This window comes from Phycodurus eques, chromosome 6 (assembly GCF_024500275.1).
Source record: "Phycodurus eques isolate BA_2022a chromosome 6, UOR_Pequ_1.1, whole genome shotgun sequence".
NCBI classification, from domain to species: Eukaryota; Metazoa; Chordata; class Actinopteri; order Syngnathiformes; family Syngnathidae; genus Phycodurus; species Phycodurus eques.
In genome coordinates this window covers 15,480,315-15,492,184 of record NC_084530.1, presented here as the reverse complement: position 1 = coordinate 15,492,184, position 11,870 = coordinate 15,480,315, and the positions used below count along the sequence as shown (strand labels likewise).

At 39.0% G+C, this 11,870-nt stretch overlaps 1 protein-coding gene across 3 annotated transcripts in view; it reads left to right on the top strand.

Annotated features, from left to right (window-relative positions):
• Nucleotides 1-11,870, top strand: part of rptor (regulatory associated protein of MTOR, complex 1) — a 152,831-nt gene that overhangs the window by 86,094 nt on the left and 54,867 nt on the right. For all 3 annotated transcript variants that reach the window (XM_061680157.1, XM_061680158.1, XM_061680156.1), the window contains exons 17-20: nucleotides 2,814-3,005; nucleotides 6,234-6,374; nucleotides 8,235-8,355; nucleotides 10,272-10,412. In XM_061680157.1, the coding sequence (XP_061536141.1) occupies nucleotides 2,814-3,005; nucleotides 6,234-6,374; nucleotides 8,235-8,355; nucleotides 10,272-10,412 (595 nt within the window). The remainder of the gene's footprint in view (nucleotides 1-2,813; nucleotides 3,006-6,233; nucleotides 6,375-8,234; nucleotides 8,356-10,271; nucleotides 10,413-11,870) is intronic.

The following is an 11,870-nucleotide window of genomic DNA, read 5'->3' as shown; positions in this document are numbered from 1 at the left end:
CACAGACACTATATTAGATATTGTGGTTCAAGTCACCCTCTTTTTCATGTTTTCATAGTTTCCGCGTTTTGCATAGGCAGACCACTTTGGACTCCACTCGGAGCGCAGATGCCCACGCGGTTCCATTCATGCTACATCTCGGTTTACGTCGGCACACGTTTCACACATGCGCATTGGTTCACCCATCCCTGTCGATTGACACACTGGCATGTGCATTTATAATCCAATTGGCAACCTCGCGAAAGCGATAAAAACAGTACTCCTGTGCTTGTTGTTTGCTGTAATGTTGGATTGGAATTCCAGTAGATCTACTCATAATCTAATTTTATTTGTATAGCACTTTTTATACACAAGGAACGCACCCCAAAGTGCTTCACATAGATAAAAACAGACAAGGCCTTTTCATAGTGCACTTTCTCAGTGTGAAAGGACGACTACGGCAACGGGGGTGCAGCCCTAAAAGCCCAAACTTATGCTTATTTTAAGGAGGAGGAGGAAGTGACGCAGAAGCAAAAAAAAAAAAAAAGGTAATTGGAATATCCCATACTAATTTCACGGCAGCATTTCGAAGTTTAAGTTCGGTCGTAAGCTTTCTAATTCCAGGAAGAGCGCTTTGAGGTGTATTTCAAACTGAGCCGGGAGCTTTAAAAGGGAGTTTGAAAACCTCCCGCAGAGACTTCCCGCTATATCGTTTTTCTATTAGCCCAAATTTCATGATAGTGGGACACTGCAATTATGCTTTCCCCTATTTCCCCCTTGCCGTTTACAGTACAACTCTGCCAGCCCCGCTCCCATCGGAGGAGCTTTTTGACGTCACTGCCTCAAAGTTCCTGAATAGAAAATTTTTCTATCCGATGACACAACACTGAGCATCAACGCCCTCTACATTGACGTGACGCTGAGGGTCCGCACACGCACGGTGAACGGGAAAGTCAGTTGCCAAGTGCAGTGTGAAAAGGCCTTAAGGCAAGCAGGATGTTAAGCTGTGGTTCTCCTGGGGTCTGGGGTTTAGGAGGAGGCCCCACTATAAGAGCTGGCCACTCTAAGTTGAATTGCAGGGGGTGAAGCAATGTTGATATGAAGTTGAAGTTATGCTACTGTTAAGTTAATTTAAGTACATTGTTCATGAAAAGGTAAAATATAGAAAATGTGTAAACATAGGCATGACTGTTATCCTTTGCATTTATTTGAAAATGTTTTCGTTATGTCTTCTTTTAAAATTATATAAAAGGAATTACCGGTTTAGTCAGCCACTGCTTGTTGCAGACAAACTTCATATTCACAGTAAAATGTTTTGCAGATATCATAACACGAGTCACTGTCAATAGTCATACGAAACTACAATATGCCAATTACGTAAGACTTCATCAACGTGCATGGTCGGTTGCACCAGTGCTACCAGTGGAAAAGTTGGTGTAAAGCCCCAATGAATGAAATGTAGTTCTTAACATTGTGTCTCATCATCATCTAACTCATAAGAATACATTGACAGCAGCCAGGCTATTAGCCATATAGCCACTATTTTGTCTCAGAGATGAAACAACAAAGAAGACAATGCTGAGATGATGTAGTTCTTCCTTTCCACAAGGAACTCAGACCCACATACTAGGTCACAAATATCCCACCATTAAACCCATTTGCTGTCCGTTTTCTTCTTTCTGCAGTTGTTTTTTTCTGTCTACTTGGGAATGTTATTTTAATCATTTATCTCCCTGGTGACTTTTTCTTTCATCAACTTGCAAAACTTGTCTGTGAGAACTCTGTATAAATGTGACAAATCAGAGGCTGTGAGCACATGCTAAGAAACACCAATTTTCCTCCATATTCCTGTGTATTCAATGCCCTTACCTCTCTCCCGGGCCTGTAAATAATAGATGATCTCCAGCATAACACCGAGACTCTGCCCGCTTCAGAGCACCATTATTCATCCTTCTTATTTTCAACAACTGTGCTCACAACCGCAGTGTCGCCATTGACAACGTCACTGATAACTCCTAAATATCTAGCTGGGATGCACAATGATAGAACAATGCACAAATTATATGAAACGTGGAAGGGGGTGCAAGGGGCTAAGTTTGAGAAAATGGCTCAAAATGTTACTATTATTAATTTTCTTCAGTCTTCTGTCAAGTGGCACTGAAGGCTTTACTTAGTGGAACGGATGCACACCTACTTAGGCCTTTCATGGATGTGATATGTATGTTGTATCGTTTTGAGCTGACATGTTCAATCTAGAAGGAGAACTTTATTAAACATCTACACAGGAAATAGGAGATTTCCAATATCAATCAATCAGTCAAGACAAACATGAGGATGAATGATGACTCTAAAGCAAAATTTTCTAGTTTTCATCGGAAAAGGGCATGCAGAACAGAGCAGTAATTATTAATGTTGTGTACATAAATTAAGGGAAGCCATTAATTCCACCCTGTGAGCTGCATCCGTCATAGTTTATGAAAGAAGACAAAGAAACAGGACAGAAAGGAGGGACTTTTTTTAAAGGATTTTTTTTTTTCGGGGGGGAGTTTTCGTCTTTCCCGTCTGACTTCAGATGGCCTTGCATTGCCAGGCACTAATTAGCTTTTGTTCGCCAAGAAAAGGTTCTGCTTGGTTCAAGTGAATAATTGCTATTGGTGCAAAGCTCATAAACCTTTTGTCCATGAGACAGTGTGAGTCTGTAAGTGAGTGTTGACTTGCTGACTATTCAGTTGAAATAGTCCAAGCTTGGAATTCTGTGTGCTGTTTAGGATTCACCAAGCCAGTGAATGTCTCATACGCTAATCAGTCTGTATTCTTCTCTCTGCTTTCCCCAGGAGGCCTGTTTGCAGGGTAACCTAATAGCAAACTGCCTAGAGCAGCTTTCAGACCCCCACCCACTGCTTCGCCAGTGGGTAGCCATATGCCTGGGTCGCATCTGGCAGAACTTTGACCCGGCCCGCTGGTGTGGAGTTCGTGATAGTGCACACGAGAAGCTGTATATCTTGTTGTCGGATCCAATCCCTGAGGTGAGAGGTTGGTGCTGGTACACTCACACATTTGAAACTGTATCAGAAGTTGGAAATGAGAAATTTGAAAACATTAGGACTTAAAAGTACTATTTCCATTTGGTTGATTTAAAAAAAAAAAAAAATAAATTTGGGGCACATCACCATAATCTGAGTAGGTGATGAACTGACTAGTAGAAGCGTCGACTTGACCACCCAGAATGACGGTAATAGCTTGAGATCAACAAATGGCCAATCACTTGTTTTGGCAACAACACTGATGTTTAAAAATGAGATCAGTCGCACGATCACTTGCTAAATATATCCTCAAATATAACAATAGCACAAGTTTGATGCATGCCAATCTGAAGAAGCACCTTCTTACGCTACCTGACAAGCAGCCTTAAATCCTCTCATCAGCTTTTAGCAAACTCACCAAACGCTCTCCTGAAAGTGGTCGACAGTTAATGTCGCCAAAGAAAACATCCAACTAGCGTTTCTGTCAACTGGTAGCCTTCATCCCACAGACAGACGCACACTCACAATCTGCCTCCTCCTTCCACTGGCCCCACCGTCTGACTCACCCATCCAATCACAAGTCATAGATGCCTTACGGGTCTCACAGACAGTTGGATCTTAAAAAAGTCTTCCAACCATCCACGTAACACAACTGCAGGTTTTTTTTTTGTTTTTTTTTTAAATATCTTAAAAAATTTATACTCATATATTGTAGCGAGTAGCGACCTTGATGGAGTGTTACATGAGTGTTACATGACAATCATCTCCTTAGCGTCAATCACAAAAAGTCTGGTCTAAAACAGAGCTTTTTTTTTTTTGATACAATATATACAAATATTTATGACATATGTGCATAAAAATGTCTATATATCCACACTCTCCTCAAAAAGTATTAGAACAGTGAGGCCAATATCTTTATTTTTGTCGACCCGTCTACAGATTGAAAACATTTTGGTTTGAAGTCATTTAAGAGGTACCATCATTTTTTTTGTCCATGCCAGTTTTATTAGTTTATTTAACAATTTTGTTGGACCACAAAAAAAATCCTGAATTTCATTGATTAATTTTTCAGTTAACTATTTACAATTACTGTAATTTCTCGTGTGTAATGCGCATCCATGTATAATGCACAACCCCAAAGTAGACCTCAAAGTTCTGGAAAACCAGTAGACCTATGTATAATGCATTTTTACAATGCATGATTTTGCTTCTACCCATATGATCAAAACATTCAGTATTTTTTCAAAGAATTATTTTGAAGTTAAGAACTTTATTTGAACTATGTAAACATTTTATTTACTTGCTCTTATTTTGAAATTCACAGCCTTACTTTTATTTAGTAAATGAGAAAACACACAGTTGTGCTCATATGTTTGATTACCCAGGCAGAATTTGTCAGATGGATGCTATTCTTTAAACAAAACATAAAGGGCTAGGCGAAACACATTGAATTTTATTTTAATGTGTTTCAAATTAAACTGTCAAGCATTCAGAAAAGCATTATCATTAAACAAAACATAACCATAAAGAACTTAATGATGGTTGTTCTTCAGTCATATTTAAAATAAAAAATAAAATAAAATAAAAATATAAATATATATATATATATTTCACAAATTCTACAAGGGTATGTAAACTTATGAGCACTACTGTACATACAGTATATGCAGTCATACGTACCCCTGCCATATTGGAATGAAAGTGTAGGCTACACCTTTTTCATAACCTCTAGGTGGCGGTGACATTGAAATGAAAGTGTACAGCTTTTTCATAACCTCTAGTTGGCAGCATACATTTATAAAATGTGACAGCTTTTTCATTTTCCCCTATACCTATGTATAATGCGCACTATTGATGTTTGACAATTTTTGGGGGGGAAATGCGCATTATACATGAGAAATTACGATAACTATTCATTTATTTTATATACACTTACCCCAAAAAGTGTAGAATAGAATAGAGGATATAATAGAATAGAATAATGATCCTGCCACAAATAGAATATGGCCTTCAAAATAAGATGAACGTTTCAGACTTGAACCTACATATGTACAATAGGTATTCATGAAATGCTTTTGTTCCAACAGCTCTACCCTTTTCTTACAATGTAGATGTAAGACTTGGTGAGTCAGAGAAGGAGAAAAAAAACAATTTGTAATTTCTAGCAGGTTTTAGGCACTTTGGGAGGTCATTATTTTGGCTACAGCAGAGGGTCAGCAAGAAAAAGTGTGCCCTGAAATTCACCTCGACACTTGTACCTTTGCTTAAACAAGCATGCACAGAGCAACTTGCATGCAGCTGTTTCAAGCAATAGCTTCAGCCCCTGTGCACTGATAACTGCCCTGACCAGAGACCTCAAAGTATTGCAAGCACTCCTCACTTGTCTTAAGCACATTTCTATAAGGTGTAATGAACTCAAAGGATTTATGAAGATTACATTAAAACATTTTATCTCAAATTTCACAGTATGTAATAATGTGACACTGAATGTTACACTATCTAAACGATTCCAAGTTTATTTATACAGTGCAAAATGAAGTTATAGTACTTTACTAGAGCCTTTTAGTGTAGTTCTGTGAGATATGTTTAAATATGAAGTGACAATCAATTCTCAAATTAATTAGAATTGAGTAGAATTCTGTTCTGTGTTCATGTTGTTTGCTTATTATTATTTTTTTTTTTACAGATGTATAGAATTTAATTTAAAAAAAAAAAAACATTTGTGGCTACATCATCACTTAACAATTCCCATAATTAATTAAAAAAAGCAGCTAATGATGCATCATGAGACTTGTTGTCACCATAACAAACAATATTGTCAAATAATTAACTTTTGTGATGTAATTTTTCTCAGTCTGTAACCTCATTCCCAGCAAATGCCATCCACAGCACAGTAAATTTAGATAAATCTTTCAATAAAGCAGATGAAGTAATTAGGTTCATTCATTAAAAGTGGCACACACAAATGTTATTCTCCACCATTTTTTATAGTGATATAACCAAAATAAAGTACAACTACTATAATTCACTTGTAAAACTTTGCAAAAAAAAAAATAAGTAAGCCTAGATGATAAATATTTTGGTTTTCAGTGCAATGGGCTCAACCATTGCCTAAAAGGCTTTGACTTGGTGCTTCACATGTTAACACAACAGATTACAGAGGCACTGATGCAAAGCTAATCAAAGAGAGTGTGAGTTGAAGGCTGTGAATCAATAATTGTGTTGCTCCAGGTGAGGTGCGCGGCTGTCTTTGCTCTTGGTACCTTTGTGGGAAACTCAGCTGAGAGGACGGACCACTCGACCACCATCGACCACAATGTGGCAATGATGCTTGCCCAACTCATCAATGATGGCAGCCCTGTAGTCCGCAAGGTCACTCTACATGCACGCACAAACACACATAATCTGAATGCATCTGATTTAAAATGGTTAATATATATTTCATATAGTCTTACTTGACCTTGAAATAATACAGTATATTTTAATCCCTAAATCATACATACAGGAGCATGGATACATACCTCAAACACCTATATCACCACTAAGAGATATCCTACTTAACCTAATAATAATGTGATAATATTGACACACAATAGTAATATATCAAAGAGCTCTGAAATAATTCTAAAAAGCCTAATCTAAATTGGTAAGAGAATTGACATTGGAAAATGTCACGTAACTCAAGGGGTATTTTCTTCTTCTTCTTTTGTCAAACTTCAAGTTTTATAAAGTTACTGCAGACATTGCAAAGGTTCCATATTGTAATTTTCTAATTTTGTCATTAAATAATACTGTAATTACTGTACTGTCATATTATTAAAGAAAAAGCTGAGCTAACATGGAATTGTTTCTTTTAACTGTAAAGGACTGATTCACTAAAGGTTTTTGTGTGCAAACAAGATTGCGCACGCAAATAGATGTAGAAGATGATCTACTAATCCAACGGTGTCGAACGCAAGGCACGCATTTTCTGTTCAGTGTAGTCACTGTGTGAGATATGGCCAATCTGATGATCTGTAAGTGGCAAAACTTTGAGTCAAGTAAGTGAAAAACCTGGCAAATGTGGACAGAGAGGAATAAGAGTAAAATGAATCATCATCATGCACCCAAACAGAAGAGGGTTTTGGTGAAGGAAATAAGGACATTTTTCTCTCTCGAGGTTTCTTCATTCTAGTTTGAACAAATTGAACACTTCCAAAACTTGTAGTAGTACAAAGAATATTTGTCTTCCTAGTCAGGTGGTTTAAGCTCATAAATGTAAAGCCATGAACCTAATGTATTGTTACAAATTGCTAGCTGTTTAAGTGCAGATGTACAAAGGCTGTTCAGTGGGATGTTCCCACTGGAAGGTCTCCTTAAAAGTGCATATAATATGTGAAACGCCATTATGAACCAAAAAAAAAAAAAAAAGGTTTTGAACAAACATAACCTCTAAAACGATTCAAGTTAAGATTTATTAAATTAAGCTATGTAAAATTGTTTGAGACTTTACTGTTGTTTCAAGATGCCAAACAGAAAAGGGGAAACTCAAACTTTATTTTTCATAAGTTCAGCACTTTATTTGAACACATAACCTTTGCTTTTATTTACTTGCTCTTATTGTGAAATGCAGCCCTACTTGTATTTAGTGAATTAGAGAACATTACACAGTTGTGCTCATACAGTATGTTTGATTATGAGGGGAGAATTTATACTATGTGTAAACGTCTTTATTATACTCCAAAACATCAATGATACTGTCGTTTATCTTGAAAGTTTTTTTGAAAATATATTATTGTTGAAAGTCTCGTTGGGAATGAATGGGAAATATTTGGGTGTAAAATGTGGAATTGTGGGTAATATTTCCCTTTGATAAATACGAGCCCGCATTGCGTGAATTTTTGGAACACGTTGAAGTTGGAACGGTGTGAATCGGATGAAAAATGCGGAAGGAGATACACATCGAAAAAACTGCGGAATAATAATAAGAATAATAAAAATAAAGTATAGGAATAACATAGTTTGAATGCTTTCTGCATTCACACAATTAAGATCTGCAATATAGCGGAACCGTGAAGCAAGAACTGCAATGTAGCAGAGGATTACTGTATTTGTATTCTGTGACGATAAGTTGCAGGGACACATTGCTCCAGGGCTGGGACTCATTGTTTCCATGACGTGCATCCTGGGACTCACATAGTCTCAAGTGTTAAGTGATCTATGCATTTATGTATTGTATTTTTATGTTTGCAGGAGTTGGTTGTAGCATTGAGTCACCTGGTGGTCCAATATGAAAGCAACTTCTGTACTGTTGCCCTTCAGTTCATAGAGGAGGAGAAAAATTATACAGTGCCGTCACCAGCCAACACTTCAGGTACCAGTAACACCGTTCAAGTCCATTTTTGGCACAGTCCAAGAGTGATTGGCTATATTCGTTTTATGTGCAACTCCCAGTGGAACTGACAATGACAGTGACATTACATTTTGGCATTCATGGGTGCCCGTGCAAGTTTATGGTAATAAGCTTTGGTTTTCTCTTCGACTGGAACCATTCTCAATTTAGGGTAGGGCTGCTGTTCTTTTTAGAACTTTCCAAAGCGTTTTGTTCTATAACCATCCACAATATTCGGTGCAATTAAGTGCGATCCAATACAAGAGCTGTATAAGAAATGTGCCATCGTTGTGTTATCAAGATAATGTTGTTTTATGTTTGGACTTGTCTTGTCAGAGTGATGTTAACTTGTTTATATGCTTATTCTAATTGTTGGTTGATGCGGTGCAGGACTGCATTGTACTATAGACCTAAAGCTAATAATAAGATTATATTAATTATATATTAATGAAAACAAGTATGTAATATACACCGAACTGCAAACAGCAGGAGAAAAAAAATAATGCCTTTACACAGATAATAATGCTGAATTTTGACTAACACTCTTACGTTAACAGTTTATTATTGTGGTTGGAGTTTACAGTAGTGTACAACAGTTCTGAGTCATCCAAAGAACCTTTCCGGGTATTTGGTGCCTCATATAGCTATCTGTATGATACTCAAACCATTGCAAACTACAGTAATACAAATAGTGTTAAATGAATCCCCCTCTGACTGTTTCAAACAAAACCGAGCATCATCTTTATAAGGGCAAAATTGTTCATACAGCTTTTGGGTAACAGAATTACGGGTAGATGTTCAGTTGGTCTTATTGCTGTGGTTTTCAGTGTATAGATAATTAATACATAATTGCTTAGCACATGCTGATTCATTGGTTTTAGCGTGTTCAGGAGACAAATGATGAAGAATGCCGGAGAGGCCCCCGCATCCTTCAGATTTTCTTGATGTGACACAGTTTGATTCTAGTTTTCAAGGCAGACAGTGAGCCTGTACTCCTGTTGAAAAATTAAAGTCAGTGGAGTGTAAAGCAAGTGTACAAAGTAGCATACCTGTTCATGCCATGGTATGAACAGGTATGTGGTAACAATCATTAGGTATGTGGTAACAATCATTACTCCATTTAATAGTTCCTCCTCTTCGAGGAGCCAGTTGTAGGAGAAAGTTCATAACATTTAATGCATCTTTAGTCCAATCACAAAGTCCAGCAGCATGACTAACCTTGCAAAAAGAAGATGCTTCTCTCATCTCATTTAGCATTCTCCCTAATGTTTGGGTTAGGGTGTACAATAACAGCTAACAAAGCAAAATTACTCATCTAACACCATATTAAGGTAATTGACCACTCTGTTATATCCACCCCCTCTGAGAATGTCTTATGTCAGCACTCTTCAGGGAAAGATTCTTCTTCCAACCTTCCTCGATCCTGTACTGCATTTATAGGCAGAACCTGTTTTTTTATTTATATATATTTTTTTCTTATAGATCTTCCATAAAATGTTGATGGTAGCTGAGGTCAAATGGCAATATTCTAATTTTCGTTTTAAAGATATGTAAGTTGGTTTTGCTCATTTACAAAACTTTAACTAATATCCCACAATATATGGCAAGGTATTTGTAGTCTCAGGCCATTTTACTAGGTTTTGGATGCTCTTTCCACAATAGCATTAGGGTTTAAAGAGAACAACAAGGGGTTTGGGAGCAAATTTTTCTAGACCTCAACACTAATTACAACAAAGTTGGAATATGTAACTTAAAGAGAAACTTGCCTAACTTACATTCAAATGTTCACACTATGTTGTTGTCATATGTTATGTCTATTAATACATTTAAGTATTGGTTGTCTATAAACAGAAAAAAATGTCTACCTTGTTTTTTTATTCACATGTATTTCCTTCCAGAGCCTGGTAACTTGACTCCAGTAAGGGACAGCCCAGCCATCCCACGTCTCCGATCTGTTAACTCCTACACCAACATTCGTGCAGTTACCACTGCCCGCAACCTGAACAAAAGCCTACAGAACCTCAACCTCAGTGAAGAAGGTAGGAGTGACAGATTGCTATCAGAAAAAAGAAAAGTTCCAGTTCAAGAAAGAGCTATTTCAGTTAATGCAGGCTTTTAAATTAATCTGCTGTTGGATCAAGATTAGTCAAGTAACTAAAACAAATGAATCCAGAGAGGCAAGGGTAGAAGCCTTTCTTTACCAAAAGTCTTTTTGCTAAACTGCTAATACTACAGCCCCTCCTTGAGCTGTCACCTTATCATGGTGGGGGGATTTGTGTGTCCCAATGATCCTACGAGCTAAGTTGTCAGGGGCGTTATGCCAAACAGCTCCTAGGTGAGGGACCAGACAAAGTACGGCTCAAGGACCCCTTATGATGACGACAAAGATTGGGTCTTGTTTTCCCTCGCCCGGACGTGGGTCACCGGGGGCCCCATTTGGAGCTAGGCCTGGAGGTGGGGCTCGAAAGCGAGCTCCTGGTGGCCGGGCGTGCTGCCCGAAAGCGTAACCTGGTAAGGTCTAGTCAGGGGTGCTGGGGAGGAGGGTCTGTCGGGAAGTCGAATCTCGGATACAGGAGGAGCAGTGTGGTTTTCGTCCTGGCTGTGGAACAGTTCACCAGCTCTACACCCTCGGTAGGGTCCTCGAGGGTGCATGGGAGTACGCCCAACCAGTCTTGTGTTTTGTGGACCGTTCGACCGTGTCCCTCGGGGAGTCCTGTGGGGGGTGCAGGAGTATGGGGTACCGAACCCAGTGATATGGGCTGTTCGGTCCTAGTACGACCGGTGTCAGAGTTTGGTTCGCATTGCAAACAGTAAGTCTGATTCATTTCCAGTGAGGGTTGGACTCTGCCAAGGCTGTCCTTTGGCACCGATCCTGTTCATAACTTTTATGTACAGGATCTCTAGGGGTAGAGAGTGTCAAGTGTGGGGCCTCAGTATTGCATTTCTGCTTTTTGTAGACGATGTGGTTCTGTTGGCTTCATCAAGCCGTGATCTCCAACTCTGACTGGAGCGGTTTGCAGCTGAGTGTGAAGTGGTTGGGATGAAAATCAGCACCTCAAATCTGAGACCATGGTCCTCAGTAAGAAAAGGGTGGAGTGCCCCTTCCGGGTCGGGGATGAGATCCTCCCCCAAGTGGAGGAGTTCTTGTATCTTGGGTCTTATTCACGAGTGAGGGAAAAATGCAACGGGAGATCGCCAGGCGGATTGGTGCAGCATCTGCAGTGATGCAGACTTTGTATCGGTCTGTTGTGGTGAAGAAGGAACTAAGCCGAAAGGCAAAGCTCTCAATTTACCGGTCGATCTACGTTCCTACACTCACCTATGGTCACGAGCTGTGAGTCGTGACCGAAAGAAAAAGATCACGGATACAAGCGGCCGAAATGAGTTTCCTCCGCAGGGTGTCCGGGCTCTCCCTTAGCGATAGGGTGAGAAGCTCGGCCTTCCGGGAGGGGCTCAGCGTAGAGCTGCTGCTCCTCCACATTGAGAGGAGTGAAATG